This window comes from Oryzias latipes, chromosome 21, assembly GCF_002234675.1.
Source record: "Oryzias latipes chromosome 21, ASM223467v1".
In the NCBI taxonomy this organism is placed as follows: Eukaryota; Metazoa; Chordata; class Actinopteri; order Beloniformes; family Adrianichthyidae; genus Oryzias; species Oryzias latipes.
This window is the reverse complement of record NC_019879.2, coordinates 1,509,635-1,526,118: the sequence shown is the minus strand read 5'-3', so window position 1 is coordinate 1,526,118 and position 16,484 is coordinate 1,509,635. Positions and strand designations below refer to the sequence as shown.

At 49.3% G+C, this 16,484-nt stretch overlaps 1 protein-coding gene across 1 annotated transcript in view; it reads right to left on the bottom strand.

Moving 5' to 3' along the window:
• LOC101161763 (ras-associated and pleckstrin homology domains-containing protein 1) overlaps window positions 1-15,793 on the bottom strand; it is a gene marked incomplete in the record, with an annotated part of 24,585 nt that extends 8,792 nt beyond the window's left edge. Inside the window, 8 exon segments of the mRNA XM_023950655.1 lie at window positions 2,980-3,054; window positions 4,159-4,335; window positions 4,702-4,872; window positions 4,960-5,151; window positions 5,615-5,751; window positions 5,853-5,961; window positions 6,086-6,226; window positions 15,613-15,793. Of these exon segments, the coding sequence (XP_023806423.1) occupies window positions 2,980-3,054; window positions 4,159-4,335; window positions 4,702-4,872; window positions 4,960-5,151; window positions 5,615-5,751; window positions 5,853-5,961; window positions 6,086-6,226 (1,002 nt within the window).
• Window positions 15,794-16,484: the final 691 nt, after the last annotated feature.

Here is a 16,484-nt window from a genome sequence, read left to right as displayed (position 1 = left end):
TATTAATCATTTGGTGTAGCCTCCCTTTAAGCTATGCAATGAAAATCATTTCCTGGAAAAACAAACCTCTTGGACTTGGGCCCCTTTTGAACTAACCGATCCAATTGGGTGGAAGAAGCTGGAAGGCGGTGAGTGTGGAGCACCATTATGGGTGGAGTGTGTGATTGAATTCTTTTAGGTTAAAGGTACATGTATAGTAAAGTTCAGTGTGTTCACTCTGAAGATTTTGGGAGTGTTTTAAATCCTTTAACAGTAAAAGGGGGGTCAGAAGCACCAAAATCTAAGGTTGGTTTAATATCTTTTGCCGAGATGTTACAGTTATGGGGGAAAAAAACTATCATTATTAAAATTTCAAGATCTACTTAAAGTGCTTCTCAGAAAAAGACTCCTTTTTAAATTTGCCTCATCCCAGTAAGAATCTTGAGTGGTTAAAATCCTTGCATTTGTTCATTCTTGAACACTGTGTGTGATGTATTTCTGGTTACAACGAAGACCGCTGAGTAACTTCTGGTAGTGGCTGACTGCATACCTCGATTATTGATTTCCATTCCTTTCTTTTTCTATTCTATGTTCATTAGTCGTAGTGTGTTTACATGATGACATCAAAAAGACAATGTTTGCCTTCCAAAAATGAGAGGACAGGAAATCCTGCTGCCCCTGAATGCGCAGCTTCAGCTAAATGCAACTATGCTATGGTGTTCTGGAGAAAGTGAGTCATTCTAGTCGTTGACTTTCGTTTCCATGTTGTTCCCGATGACCTAATCGAGCTGTCGAAACCTGATGGGCGTCGGCGTTTAAGAAGAGGAACCGTCCTCTGAATGGAGCAACTACTCCCTTCCTGCCGTCTTACTGGTGTCCCAGGAACCAACAGCCTGTGATGACAGGGAAGAGCAGACTAGCCATGTCAGATGTATGGACGTCGCCTGTTCTGACCACGACTACGGCTCTACTACTGTGCCGGCTCCCCTGGATTTAGCAACGCTCCAGAAATGGAGACGATGGCTACAGGCAACTAGTTTGCCTTAGGAGAAGTTGGCTTCCTGTCATTCATACATCAAGTTTTATGCAAGGAAAGCTATACATTTATGAGTGCTTATCATACAGAAACAAACGATTTGGTATAAGCATGAGCACAGTCTGCTACGAGTATCTGTCGGCAAAATGAAGCAGGTCGGGCGGATGGTTGCCTGGAGCATTGGGGTGCGTTTCCCTTGGGGGGCCCTGGTTTGTGCCTGGGGTTGTGGTGGTGGGGGGTGTTCAGGACTGAATACTTTTTTGCCCCCTGGTGTCACAGACCTGGCCGGTGGTCCTGCTCATCATTAGTGAGCAGAACCCCTGCACCCGGTTCTCAGGGTGCTTCTGAACATGTTCTCTAAAACTGTACAACAAAGCAGAAGCAGGGTGGTGGTTCCCACATCAACACAAGAGCTGCCATCTTGTTGGTCTTTCAGATCATCAAACGGACAAAAGTCAAAACTTTTTGGAACCAAACAACTCAACAGAGATCTGGTACAGGAAGGTCTCTACCAGGCAGGATCGTCAGTACTGGAAATCTCAACAGAACTACAGGATTATCATTGGAATCAGAATCTTCCTCAGAACCAGAACTTTGACCAGAACAAGTCATTTCTTCTGTTCCTTGAAGTTTACTGGAAACCTTTTTCTCACAAACATTCATCTTTTTTTGCTTTGGCCAGTTTGGTCAAACGTTCAGAGACAAGATAGTTTATCTGCATCCTGCTTTCAGGACGCAAAGAGACGTGAGAGTGGCTGTCGAACGTCCCTGTCACCTATGAAAAAGGAGAGTAATGCCATCCATTCATCCATCCATGCATCCATTCATGCATCCATGCATCCATCCATCCATCCATCCACCCATCCTCCTCTGCTTATCCGGGGCCGGGTCACGAGGGCAGCAGTCTAAGCAGAGATGCCCAGACTTCCCTCGCCCCTGCCACTTCCTCCAGCTCCTCTGGGGGGACCCTGAGGCGTTCCCAGGCCAGCAGAGAGATGTAGTCTCTCCAGCGTGTCCTGGGTCTTCCCTGGGGCCTCCCCCCAGTGGGACATGCCTGGAACACCTCCCCAGGGAGCCGTCCAGGAGGCATCCAGAGTAAATACCTGAACCACCTCAACTGACCCCTCTGGATGTGGAGGAGAAGCAGTTCTATTCTGAGCTCTCCGTGGGTGATCGAGCTCCTCCCCCCATCTAAGGGAGCGCCCAGCCCCCCTACGGAGGAAGCTCATTTCAGCCGCTTGGAGTCGGGACCTGGTTCTTTGGTGACCTTGACCATAGGTGAGTATTGGAACGAAGATCCACCAGTAAATTGAGAGCTTAGCTCAGCTGACAGATGGATGGGTGGGACAACGACCGCATAACTACGGACGCCGCTCCGGTCCACCTGTCCATATCACGCTCCGGTCTTCCCTCACTCGTGAACAAGACCCCAAGATATTTAATTCCTCCAGAGAGTAATGCTATCAAGAAATGTGAGAGGAGTTGAGGTAACTGCATGACCACAGAGGAAGAGCTGCAGCAGCTTCTGTGAAAACTGCTTCCTTCAGGTTCCTCCGGTCTGCCAATAGTTCTTCCTCCATACATGAGCCATTTCAGTATTTCTGTAATGAGGTTAATATATTGGAGGGATTTTGCTGTGTTGTGTACAACCACTGCTCGAAATAAACCAATAAATCCAATCAAATCCATACATGAGCAGACCTGAGCACAGACCAGACCTGGAAAACATCAAACACAGTGGAACTGCAAGCTGGAGGATCATCACAGAACCTCAAATGAACCTCCGGCTCCTTCAGGGAAAGCCAGCCCCCCCAGAGGAACAAACGGATAGTTGCTGAAAAAACAGAGGACCACAGTCGCAAAGAGCTCTCCCCTACTGCAACACACACTGCAGGCGTACTGGGTGATGCATGCAATCATGAATTCTCCATGCAGGGGGGGGGCACATGCAGAGAGAGGGTCACCTTAGTGAGCAGGTGCGGGGGCTTTCCTGCAATGTTTCTCAGAATCAGAGACGTTTCTTTGTCCAGATACGAGTGCTTGAAAGAGAGACAGAGAGAGAGATCCTGTGAGGTCATCAGAGGTGACATGTGGATGTGGTTTTAGCAGACGGCTGTGCGTGAGCGGAGGCGGAAACCTGTGAAGAAAGGGTGGCGTGAGCTGAGGGCAAAGGTCAGAAGGAGGAGGGCAAGAGCTGAAAACAGCTGATCTGAGAGCATGGAGCATTTTCCACCCTCCAACTTTTGTCACTTTTCAGATCTTTGCAATGTCTTCAGGAAAGAAGAGACATCTCACTAACCCTTGTGCTGTCTTGTGGGGTCTAGATGACCCAACCCCCAATGTTAACGGGCCTCAGAGGCACGTTAACATTGGGGGTTGGGTCATCTAGACCCACTAGACAGTGTGCTGAACCTTTTTCCTTTAATAATCTTCACTTGTGTCCATGGATTACATGAAATCCTCTCCACCTTTATCATTGTAGGAAGAACACGTCAATGTGAGGATCGGGTCATCTGGACCCCATTGGATAGGATAGCACAAGGGATAAGGGGAAGGTGCCACATTCTGGTTCAGGTGTAATTGTTGTTTTTCTGTACAAAAACGTTCCTTTAAAGCGTGGAGCTCCAGGCTGCCGCCGATGAGAACAAAGTCCTCCGCTCAAAGTCATGACAGAGTAATAAATAGCAAATACAGCAGTTAGTGAGGCCTGTTATCAGACTGGACACGTTTGGTTCCTTTAAAGTGAACCAGAATAGTCCAGAACACATTTTCAGTCCGATTCCACCCAGGTGGACCCTGGTCCGGGACCAGGAACTGCTCTCGGACCCAACTTTCAAGGGGTCTCATTTTATTTCCAATGGAACTGAGCTCCGGTTCGCTCTGAGGTTCCTCAGTTGTTCCTTAGAACAGAACAACTGGACCAAAACGGCCACCTTGGCCGGGCTTTATATGATGTAGACGGAGAAGGAAGGAAGCAACCGTGACAGTGAGACACACAGTACAGACAAAAGGTTGGACACACCTTCCCATTCAAATGAATTGGTCTGTACTGTAGCCACTAACTGAAATGTGGTGGGATGACTGCAGGCTCATTAGAACAACCTTTAACGTGACAGACGCCGTTTTCAGCGGGGAATTTGTACCTCTGTGTTTGAACGAGGCTGTCCGCCACCGTCGGCTAAAGGGTGGACCGAAGCCCGCGGGCCTCCAAACTCGGCGTGCAGGACGCTGTCCAAGGAGTCCATGGAGGAGGCGGAGTTAACCGAGCCGCCGGACGCCGAACTGATAGAGGAGCACGAGGGATGGATGATGGAACGAACCTGGGAAGAGGAGGAGGAGGAGGAGGAGGGGGAGGAGCTCCATGTAGCATCAAACAAATCTGCCAGACTGTTGAAGTTCAAAATCCAAAGAGTCAAACTGCAGAAAAGCTTCATCTTCAAAACAACCATATAGTTTCTGCGTGAATACTTTACTAATCAATTTAGATTATTAACGGTAGGGCTGCACGATCAGCGGAAAACTCCTGATTTGTGATATTAACGATCAATAGTGCCATAACAATATAACTTGGGAAACATGAAAAACTAGCAAAACAACCGGAAAATGTTATTTTTATATCACTGCAACAGTTTGATTTAAATAACGGGCGCCACAGCCTCAAACAGCAGATAAACTGCGCCGCTAACCTCGCTCTCGCTGACCGTGCCCACTGAGCCGGTGCGCCGGTGCTGTCGCTGGGACGACCCCGCCCGCAGTTTGGTGGTTGAAGAGCGGGAGGAGGTGGAGCTAAGCGAGTGGGAGGAGCTAAGCGAGTGGGAGGAGCTTTCACAGGCGGCTTCATCCATGCTGAGGGATGCCTGAGGAAGACAGCGCCACAGGGGGGGGGGGGGGGGTGTTATCTCTGCTCGTGGCTGTTTGGGGAGAGGAGTGGCGGGACGCCGGACCTTCTCTAACTGTGCCGTGATGTCGTCCAGGCTGAAGTTGGACGCCAGCGGTGGCCTCCCCTGGTGTCCGCCGGCCTCCACGGCAGTGCCAGCAGGCGACCCTCTGCTGCCGCTCGCCCCGCTGCTGCCCCATCCACCTACCCCCCCTGGCGGCTGCCTGCCGCTGTGCCCCGCCGGGGGCCTCTGTCTGGCCTGCAGAGACAAAAGCAGAGGCGCAGGTTTGATTCCGCTGTACCATGTTCGTTTGGTAATTTATTAGATGACAAACTGAAGTAGAAATGTCACATCTGAGTTCCTGAAAATATATATCATAAACTTCAGGAAAAACCTTTGAACGTCTTCTATATATTTGATTTTAAAAGTTCATGTGTGAGAACACTGAAAACTGTAAAGTATGTTTAAAATATTAATAGTTTCAGGAAACCTGCCTTATGAGGCTAAATAACCAGAAGAAGCTGAAACTCACTAAAAATCTGCTCAAAATGTCGCTGGAAGACGTCACAGTGAACTGCAGCAAGCACAATTACCCGGAATATCAGCAGCTGCACCTTCAGCCCGTTTTAAAGGCAGGAGTTCTAAGGCCGCCATCAGCCCAAACCAAAGCCCAGACGCTCCAATCACATCATCTCAGCGCCTGAGGTGCTCTGACACTCACCTTGGTGTCAGACAGACCCATCAGGGCCATGCTGCCCCCACTGGGCTTGGGGCCACTGGTGCCCAGTTCCTGTTCGATGGAAGAGAGGTCTGCCATGAGGGCGTCCAGGTCCACCTTCTCCCCTTGATTCAGCGCCTCTGCAGGCAGACAGACAGTCAGAACGGAGGGACGGGCGAGCAGACAGAGAGAGAGAGAGAGAGAGACAAAGAAACAGACAGAAAGAGATAGACAGTCTAACCAGCGATGTTGTAAATTGAAAATCTATAGGAGAAGTTGGCCATATTTGTCTCCTGATGGAGGGGCGCTTTTTGCTGAGGGGGGGGCTCTGGGCGCCCATTGTCGAGGCTCTGGAAAAACAGAAAAGGATTGTGGGATTGTCAGAAAAACTTGAATGCGTCTTTGAATCAACTCAAGGAATTCATGCAGCTAAATGTCTGATTCCTGCAGGAAGATCCGGTCTTTGCTGCAAACCTGTGTCAGTTTGTCCAGCTCCCCCAGCCAGGCCCCGAACATCTTATCCAGGTCCTTGTCCTCTTCCTCACTGTCTTCCTCCTCCTCCTCCCCCTCCTCCTCCCCCCTGACTCCCACCTCCTCATCTGAAAGCTGGTCCATCTGAGAAGAAGAAGAAAAAGGAGAAGAAGACACCAATTATAACCTGGCAGCTCCCTAGAGGTCAAAAATGGAGGATTTAGAGCCAGGTGGGCAAACCACGGACCGGGGGCCACATGTGGCCCATTTAACCATTTCATCTGGCCCCCCAAACTGAAACTAAACACTCCATGAGCTGCTGCTGGTCCAGCCCCTCTGTAACAACTCAGAACCCTTTATGGCCCACGGGTCCAAGAGCCCCCCCCCCTGAATAGAGGGAGTCATGAATACATTTCACAGCTGCAAATGACCACCAGCTAGTGAACCAAGAGTGTAACTCTGACCAGCAGAGCAGAAAGAACAGAGACAACATTGAAGAGACACCAATAACAGCCAAAGGGAGGCGAGTGGGAAGCCCAGCTTTCCATCTTTTTAGGTGTTCCTTCAGCATTCACACCATGTTTTCTGTCCGTCAGTCACAGGCCTGCACACGAACACACCCATGACCTTGACCCCCATAAACTGGACTGACTGACCCTCTGACTATATCATTGCACTTTCCATCACGCCAAGTCACCAACTCAGAGGCCTAAATGTAGAGGGAAGGTTGTGGAATCAAACTAACCAAATGGGACCCAATGGCTCCCGGCTTGACACTCAGCATGAAGGGGCTGCATTGGGGGTCAAACCCTCAAAAGGATGCTGAGTCTGCAGCTCACTTCCAGAGGGACGGGTCAGATGCTGAGAGCAAACTTCCCACACCTGGGTGTGTAGCTGATGGGACTTTAACAGCAATGAACATCTGCTGTGGGGGAGGCTTCAGAATGACACCTCAAATACAAACGGGGCTTCTGGTGGTAAAAGCCCCGCCCCAGACCAACGCCAGGGGCGGAGCTGCAGCCCAGAACTGAGACAGCGACACACAACAGCTGCACATCCAAAGTAAACAGTAATTACTCTGCAGCAGCCGCACTCCTGTTGGCCATCGGCGCCAAAGCCCGTAATCATCCTCCCTTTTTCATTTCTCCGCCTCTGCACTACTTTCTCTGCCTCCACATTCCTCCCTTCTTTCACCGTTTTCCTCATCTGTGGACTCTGACCGCCTCACTTCCAACTTAACTTGTTGATATTAATAGTCAGGACACACAAACCCTCTGGGGGGGTCTAGTATCAGAACCTCACAGTCCTGCACAAATTCTCAGTTTTTGTTTTTCAAAATGTAATGAAAAGCAAGACATTTGAATGTGTCCGCCGTGCTTCACCCTCTGACTCCTACGCCGTTGGTCCTACCTCCACCGACGTCTGACTCAAAAGCCTTTGGCTTGTTTTTTTTATTTGGGTTTTATCTGGACTTCTTCGGGTCCATCTTCAGGTCAGCCTCTAACGGAGGCTGACCTGAAGATGGTCACACGGACAAAAGGAATCAGAATCCTCTGATCAGAGTAAAAATGCGTCATGTAAACACGCCGTTGGGAATACTCCGCCCCCATCAGACTCATTCCGATCAAAATGTCCTTCCGATCGAGGTGGGTGGGTTGTGCCGATCGTGGATCCGATCGCGGTTCACCACTGCTCTGGTTTTGCGTCATGCAAAGACGGTGCGGCGCTCCAGGGGAGGCTTTGGAGCGGGAACAGGACCGGCCGCCTGCTCCTCGGCCGCGAGCAAACCGTGTCTCTGAGCCGGACTCTGCGGGTAGAGGAGGGGGCGTCGTCACGGTGTGACGTTTCAGACCGCTGTCCGCTCTGCAGGAGCTGCTGGACTCAGGAGGTCCGGGTCTCCGAGCAGAGGAGCGGCTCTGGGACGGCGTGTGAGCTTTTGGATGAAGAAATGCCGCACAGTCCTGAGAAACCGTGTAAACAATCACGTGAATTCATGTTTCCAATCGTGTCCAGACAAAAAAGGCAGATGTTTTTCCCACGTAATTACGGTCAGTGAAGGTGCTGATGGCAGAGATGACCACACGGGTTTGAACTGCATCCACGGCTAAATGATGTAGTTGGTACGTGTTAGCCTAATGCTAACCCTTCTTCCACCAACAAAAAAAAAGCACAGATTAAAAACAGGATGAGCGAACAGTCACTTCATAATAATCATAATAACAACCATAAAAGCACGTTGAGAAGATCATCTCACTCTATGGATAAACCTGCTGGACTTAAGGAGGAACCAGAGACTGGAATACCCAACTGAGACACGGGGCGCTTTAGTGTCACACAGTCGTTTCACCGACTGGACGTGACGACCATCAATACAACATAAATACACATTACAGAGCACCCCCCCCCCCCCCCCCCCCCCCCCGTGAGAAGAAAACACTCCGTTTAGAAATGAACTTCCTGGAGGCGGAACTGGGAAAAGATGACACTAAAATCACGTTTTTAACATTTATGAATGACTTTTATGCCACTGTATTTTCTTTCAGAAAAGATGTTCAGCTGACTGACTGACAGCCCTCCTAATGGGGGGGTAACAGGGGGCTTTCTCAGTGTTCTGCTGCCGTTCTACAGAAAACAGAAACAACGTATTTGAGATAGAAAACCAAACACGTCACTGACGTGGGAAACGCCAAAACGTAGAGACGGAATGGAAATCAATGAAGAAAAGAAAACACACAAACAGTGCAAAACATTTCACTTCCACGGTTCAGGGCATGGCCACCGTGTAGCTTCTTAGCCGAAAGTCAAGTGATTTTGTTCCCCCTGGCGTGTACCCTGAGGAGCATTTCACAGAGGAGACTCCCAGGAAGTTTTCATCTTTCATCATCTTTTACTTAATCAAGATCCTTTAGTTGTCACATAGTGTGGTGTCAAAGGAACAGACAATGAAAACAACAAGTTTTCATTTACTTGTTAGTAAAGTACTAAGTACATTTACTGGAGTGGTATAAGTGAGTTTACTTCATGGACGAGGGTCCTTCGGGGGCTCCGACGTTTATGGGAGGTGATAAGCTGTCACAGAAAAATAGGATCATCATCATAATGAGTGATAGAGTTGCAGGTCAGTACTGACTCCTCCCCTGAAAACCTTTAAGGCCCCTTGAAGGTAGTAAAGCGCTATAGAACACAGTTTACCATTTACTAGCACTGCTGCATTCTGGTCTGCCGATGACCTGTTAAGCCAAACCAGAGCGGTCCTGATCAGACCAGAAGTCCAGTCCCGTTAGTCTCTCTCACGCAGGACTTGTGTTGCCGCGGCCGAGTTGGACGCACTGCAGAACTGTCAGCATGAGTTACAGCTCCTGAAGGCAACACGAGGCTCGCCGCTCTGCAGCTGGAAGAAGGAAAAGCAGACAGAGGAGCAGGAAAGACGCTCTCTCCTCCTCAGACAAACAAGTCAGGAGGCTCCACCCACTTCCTGCACGAAGACTCCTGAGGTTTACTTTTCAAACTACAGCTCTAAATCGGAGGTTTTTTTCTGTGGCATCACTCAAACGTATGTGATTGGATGAAATGATGAATCTGTCCTATGTAGAGATGGAAACACTAGCGGAGCGTTTGTACAGTTATCACTTCCAGCTCCACTTCCCTCTGATCACAGCCGTCCACCAGAATGCCTCTTTTTTCTGTGCTTTAAAGCTGCTTTTCTTTTCCCTCTCAGTTCTTCAACATCCCGATGCACCAAACTAAACTGGGTCAGCAGTCGACGATTGCGTTTCAGTTCAGTGAATGTCGCACACGGATGTAGCCCACATCTCTCTCCATTCACACAGTGACGCTGGCTCCACTGCCGAACAGCGGCCTCGACCTGGAACCAGGAGCCACGTGGGCTTCAGTGCCTTGCTCAAAGACACTTCCAACACATTAGAGCAGGGGGGTCACACTCATTTTCACTGAGGGCCACATCAGCATCGTGTCTGTCCTCAAAGGGCCAGATAGAACTTATACATGTAACTAAATGTAATGAAACATAACTACTCCTTAATGTGAAATAACTCATTATTTATTTATTATAACTTTTTAAAGTGACAATTCCAGCTGCATAATTGTTTGCTTGTTACTTTAGCATAAATCCTTTTACATTTGATTCTGTCAGGTTAGGTTATATGGACAGTGTTTAAGTCCTGATGTATAGTTGCCCAATCAGATAGTTTAAGTCCATTTCCCCCTAGATATGAATAAATACACAACAATTTTTATTTTAAGAAATGAAAAACAATAAAATGACATGGAAGGCCACATTTGGCCCCCGGGCCTCGAGATTGACACATGTGGATTAGAGGGAGGGCAGGCCGCGAACAGAACCTGCGGTCGTCCGATCTGACGCTGACCACTCTACCCCTGTGCCGCGGCCGCCCTAATTAAGATTGATGGTTTCCTTGTCCAGTGCATTAAAATGATGCGGGTTTTGAACCAGCGCTTCAAACCAACGGACTTGAATGCATTTGTGAAAAGGAGGATCCGTTCCATAAAATGGCCCGGATTGGCGAAGGTTTGAAACCGAGACGTTTTCAGGCTGTGATCTATAGGATCAGCTTAATGCGAATGAAAAACCAGATTATACATTTGAAAAAAATGTGAATTTTAAACTTGAACGTACACATTATAAAGTGGAAGGAATTATTAAAAATGCTAAAATAATAATATATATATATATTAATATAGGTGTAGAGTTATCATTAACCCCCCCCCCCAGTAGAAGAGAATGCTAAGTTAAGGTTTTTTGATGTTTCACATCCATGAAAGGTTTTGATGCAGAATCTGCATCACTCTTTGATTACGCTGTCAGTCAACCTTAAATGTGGCAAAATACAACCACAGAAACTCATAGTGAACGTACAATTACCTAAAAATATCTGAGGTTTATTTACTCCCATGTATTACTCAGCAGCTGGTGAGGAGCTGACATCGTTCAGTCATCCATTAAAAGCAGAAAAGTTCATGAGTCCCTTCTTCCTCATCATGAGAGTCAATATCCATCTCAGCTTTGTCAGAGTGAGTATCCACTCCCCCAGCTCTAAACACCTCCAGGAAAGACTCCCTAAAAACTGTTCTGTTGGACAACCTGGGCTTGAGGAGTCAAACTTTCCCTCAGACAATGTTCCACTTCTGCCTGTGCCGAGTCCAAAGGGTTTCTGCCAGAAACAACAGCAGGAACCAATGAAACCTTTTCTGCAGTGAAGGTCCGTCGGTGCTAAAACTCTTTGCTCTAAAGTCCCCGGAACGACACCAAGCCAGTTTCTGCAGATCTGGTTTACACAAACTCTGGGTTTGAGCGGGACAATACAAGAATCAGGACTTGGTCCAGGTTGGAACCCCAGCTCGGAGCTGTCTATGTGCTGGATGGGGGCATTTCCAGACCCTTTAGAACGGGGGGTGTCGCACCTGATCGCTCAGGGGGGGCGAAATCCAAAACACGCTGAAGATCACGGGCCGAACAGGATCAACTTTTATTGAACACAATTAAAGGAAACTTTTAAAACCTCACTTTTTTATACAAAAATATGAATAAAAATAGACTGAAAATATTATTCTGGAATAAATTAACTTAAACGCTGAAATGTGTTTTCTCTCTATAAAAATATATCCTCTAAGAGCCGTTTTATTCACTGTACATTTTTTTCTGGATTAGCCTTCGTTATTCTGTTTTTTGTTTTTAATTCATCTCTGTTTCGTTTCATTTACCTAGGAGCAAATGTCAGAGCCTACAATATCTAAGTAACAAAGTAATGAGGGTTTCTGCAGGGCAGTCATTGTAATTAATTAACTAAATTTGAACTGTCATTCATTATGTTACTCCTTTACTGACGATTACATTACGGTAACTCATTACTTTGTAATCCGTTACCCCCAAAACTGTCTACTGCCTCCTATGGACGTGGAGGAGCAGCGGTTCTACTCTAAGCTCTCTCCGGGGGACCGAGCTTCCGGGTGGCTCTAAGGGAGCGTCCAGCCCCCCTACGGAGGAAGATCATTTGGGCCGTTTGTATTCTGGACCCAGAGGTCATGACCATCTGTATTGGAACGAAGATCGACCAGTAGGAGCTTTGCTTCCTGGCTCAGCCCCCCCCCCTCACTACAACGGACCGGTACAGCAAACACATTCCAAGCCTGCTGGAGGTTCTGGCTCGATGAACCCAACAGGACAACATCATCTGTGAAGAGCAGAGAGGAACCAGATCCAGGTGCATCCAGGTCCAGCCCCTGGCTCCACCTAGACATTCTGTCCATAAATATTATGAACAGAACCGGGGATCACGGGCAGCCCTGCCGAAGTCCAACACGCACAGAAAGCAGGTCCGACCAGAACAAACATTTTCTTTTTAACCGGACAGATTTTTTTCTTCCACTCATCATTTTCATTTACTCCTTTGTTTGATGAGTGTTTTACTAAAGAAATTCAGGCTCTTTGCTTGAAGCACACCTGTATCTGAACAGGTGCTCGGATCAGCAGGAGCTACAGCACAGCAGTCATTCTTCAGCACCGATATGGGCCCATGCTTTTGGGCTCCTCCGCCTGTGGCATCGCTGACAAGAAGAACCGCCTCAGTCTGGATTCCTAGCAGAAATACAGAGCGGGAACTTGGCCGACATCATGTTGCTCTGACTAAAAACACTGCAGTGTTAAATGTGAAAATCAAAACAAGTGAAGATTTTCCAGAGCAGAGGTTTGTGTGGTAATCCAGCTCCCTCAGAGCGAGTCCACATCTGTGTGGAATTTAAGAAAGGCCGTCCTGCTGCTGCCGTGGAAAACTTTCCCTGAGATGCAGAAGAAGGTCCTCAGGAGGCCCCTGACCGAAGGGAGAGCCGGGACCTTTCCGGATGTTCAGTCACAGCGTGATTCACTGAAGTCGAAACACAGAAACTCATTCTCTACATCACCTGGAGCACGCAAAGGTTTGTGACGGATCTGGGAAGTCACAGACGCAGCCCGCTTTATGCCTTCAAACATGCGTTTTGTTTCTCAAATGTACTGCTCAAAGGGAACGTCTGTGATGACATGGACTCAAAAATCCTCTTTTCAGGGCTCTGCGTCCCTGAGGAGCCAGACCAGCAGAGTTCCAGAGGTGGAACAAAGTCCTCCTGCAGCATCTCTGCTGTCCTCACTCCACCTCTGATCCCAGAGCAGGAATAGAAAAGCCTTTATCGTCATTGTGACACGCTACACGCACCACGGAGGTCCAGGGAGGACGTCTGGATCTTCTGTTGATCCCTGCACTTCATGCTAGCATCTACCACGCCGTTCCTTCTCAGCTGAAACAACTTCAGTCCAAGACCACAAACGAGACCCACCAGCTACCAGAGAGACACGGACGGTCCACACGTCTCTGCGGCACAGCTCAGCCACGGACTCGAACGTGCGTCCGGTTGTTCCTATGGGCCTGCAGTAAACGTCAGAGCTGTGACCCACTTTCACACTCGCGCTTACTTCCCCTCATGACTGGGTTTAGTCACACGACTTCATGGCCGTCGGCCTCAAAGCAGCACTGACCCCCCACCCCCCACCACCACCAACATCTGACAAATCTACATCAGAAACTAAAGGCGGCAGACGTCCCTCCATCTCCAACCAGGTACTTTGCTTCTCCGAGGGATCCAGGTAGTCAGCAGTGATTATCACGACTGGAACCAAACTCCCAGTTGGTCACGATCTGTTCCTAAATATTCAAATATGAATGTAAAGCATTTTCTGTGAAATACTAGACTACACAACAGACCCACAAAGGTGGACCATTAAAACGAGATATGTTCATCTGCACACAAAACAGGGATTTTCCTAACAAATCAATTCAAGCTCACATTGCAATGATGAGTACGGTACACCCCAGTCATGGTCTTAGGAGAAAAGCCAAACTTAAGACTACCAATTCCAATGAACAGGTAGTCAAACAAAGGTGAGTCTACTGATTCATTCAAGAGGCGTCCAGCTCACAGGTGACCATAGAAGGGCATTCCTTAACAAAGACAAGCCCCTCCCATTTTAATGCTGTCAGCAATGGCTCCCCATGGAAGAGAAATGTCACCAAACCTGAGAAAGGAAATCCGTCTTTGCTCAAAAAGTTGAGGGCTACAGGAAGTTCTGCAAAGCTTTACATCTGACTAAAGCTAAAGTAATCCAGAGATTCAAGAAAGACGGAAGTACAACCGTCTGACAGAGACGTCCAGGTCGTCCACGGAAGCTAACATCTGGACAGGAGCGTCTTCTGATGAGAAGGGTGGAAGAAAATCAGCGTGCAGGTTCACTGCAGTTAGCTAAAGCAGTAGAACGCCAAAATGGAGTGACGGTTTCCCGTGACGCCATCTACACTGCAGAGGAACGCCGTGCGTGGTTATGGTCCATGAAGGAAGCCTTTCCTAAAGCCCATGCACTAAAAAAAACACCCCCAGGATCCGCTAGGGTCCATGCAGAAAAAGAGGAAGATACTGAGACAAAAATCACCGTTTTCGAAACGGGACGGCGCCACAAACATCCATCCAAACACCACAAATGAACGAATGGACGGTTTGGTCCATTAGCCGTCTGCCATCGTCATCATAGGAGGCTACTGATCCGGTGATGTCATCCTGCATGCTGTGGTGCAGGAGGACCTGGTCCGTCCCACGGTTCCAGGTGTAGCCCGGCCCGCATCAGCAGAAGAACCAACGGCCTTCAAGGAGAACCAGCTCCTCTTTGGACATGCAAAATAGTTCAGGATGAAGGGGGCGGGGGGTTTCAGGCATTCACCAGGTTCATGTCGGTCTTTTGGGGGGGGGGGTCTAGCATTCACCAGGTTCATGTCGGTCTTCAGAACCAGCAGAGGAATCCACTCCTGCTCTGTTGAGCTGAGCGTTTCTGTGTCTGAGGAGCTGCTGGGTCTAAAACCGAGCCGGACTGTGAGCCTTCAGCAGACGGTGGTGCCGATCAGAGCCGGGACTCACAGAACCGCGTCCGGACCGGGACCGGTTCCCTCCTTCCGCTCACATGTCAGGGAGAACCGGAGAGAGGTTCACGTGAGCCTCTGAGGTCACCTCCACCATCAGGAACGGGATGACGTCATACTGTGCACGCACTGAGCGCTCCAGCCCGCACTGATTGGCCGGGACGCTTCGTCTCGGTTTTGTGCAGCTGGAGGGGAACACGCCCATGAATGCGCGTGCGCGTCAGGCCGACTGCTCACCACGCCTAGCCGGGGGGGGGGTCTGTGGGAGTCTGTCAGCGGCGAACCTGCGCCTGCGGCTCGGGGCCTGCTCCGCGATGGCCGGCCCGACGCACGCGTGTGCGCGCAACCGTGAACAGTAACCAGCATTTCGCCGTGAGCCCCCAACCCCCCAACCACACGCACGCGACGCTTGTGACACGGGATTAACGGGTTTCAGAGCGACAGCTGGTAATGAGGATACCCCCCACCCCCCACACACATACACCCAGCAAACACGGTGGGGGTGGGGGTGCAGAGCCACGGATGCGTACGGAGGGGTGGGGGGGCACTCACCGTGCGGAACCGGGAGAACTCCGCCGAGATCCCGCTTGAGGCTCCGCCGGGCTCCCGACGCCTCAGCCCCGCCCTGATCGTCGCCCTTGTCCCGGATAAATCCCAGGATCTGCTGCTCTCCAGGCGGCCGGTCTGAATCCCAACGCCGCTGCTGGAGTGGGACGAGAGGGGGGCCACATCCGGTCCAGACTGTCACAATAAGAGCAGGGCTGCTGCTGGAGGAGAAAGGTTTAGTAAAACAGAAAATGATTTTTAAAAATCTATGGACGGTTACCGGTGGGTGGTTTGAGACCCCCCCACCACCACCACCACCACCTCTGTCCGTCACTTTGACAAGTCTCCCTTCCTTTAGTGTGAAATCAGAATAGATCTTCAGGGTTTGTCTGTTGCTGTTGAAATCAACCCCTCCCACACTTTCGTAAAAAAATAATACTGTTCTCTCATTGTTGATAATTTGTTATATTTCAGGGCTGAGCCACAGCAGGTGCTTTCTCACAAAAAACAAAGGTTGTCTGCGACAACAATAGACAAATATTATTTGGTAGCATAGCTGTCCAGACTAAATACTCTCAACCTGAAATCCTGAGCTGATGCTTTTCTCAGAAACCCCCCACCCCCCACTTTAGACTGAAGCAAAAAGAAACACTGAAGACGTTTAGAAAAAGCCCAGCTGCGGTCAAAAGCGCGACGTGCTTCAACCTGCCTTCTTTTATTGTGAAGGTTGCAGCGCTGCGTTTCCGGTATTCCTGCCTCCCGCTTGACGCTCCGCGATGCTCCACCGGATCCCCAAAAAGCTCGGGAGCGCGAATCGATGCCGTGCGCGTTCCCGCGGCGTTTCTTGCTTCCTGTTCGGCCCAACCCAAAAGCGGAGG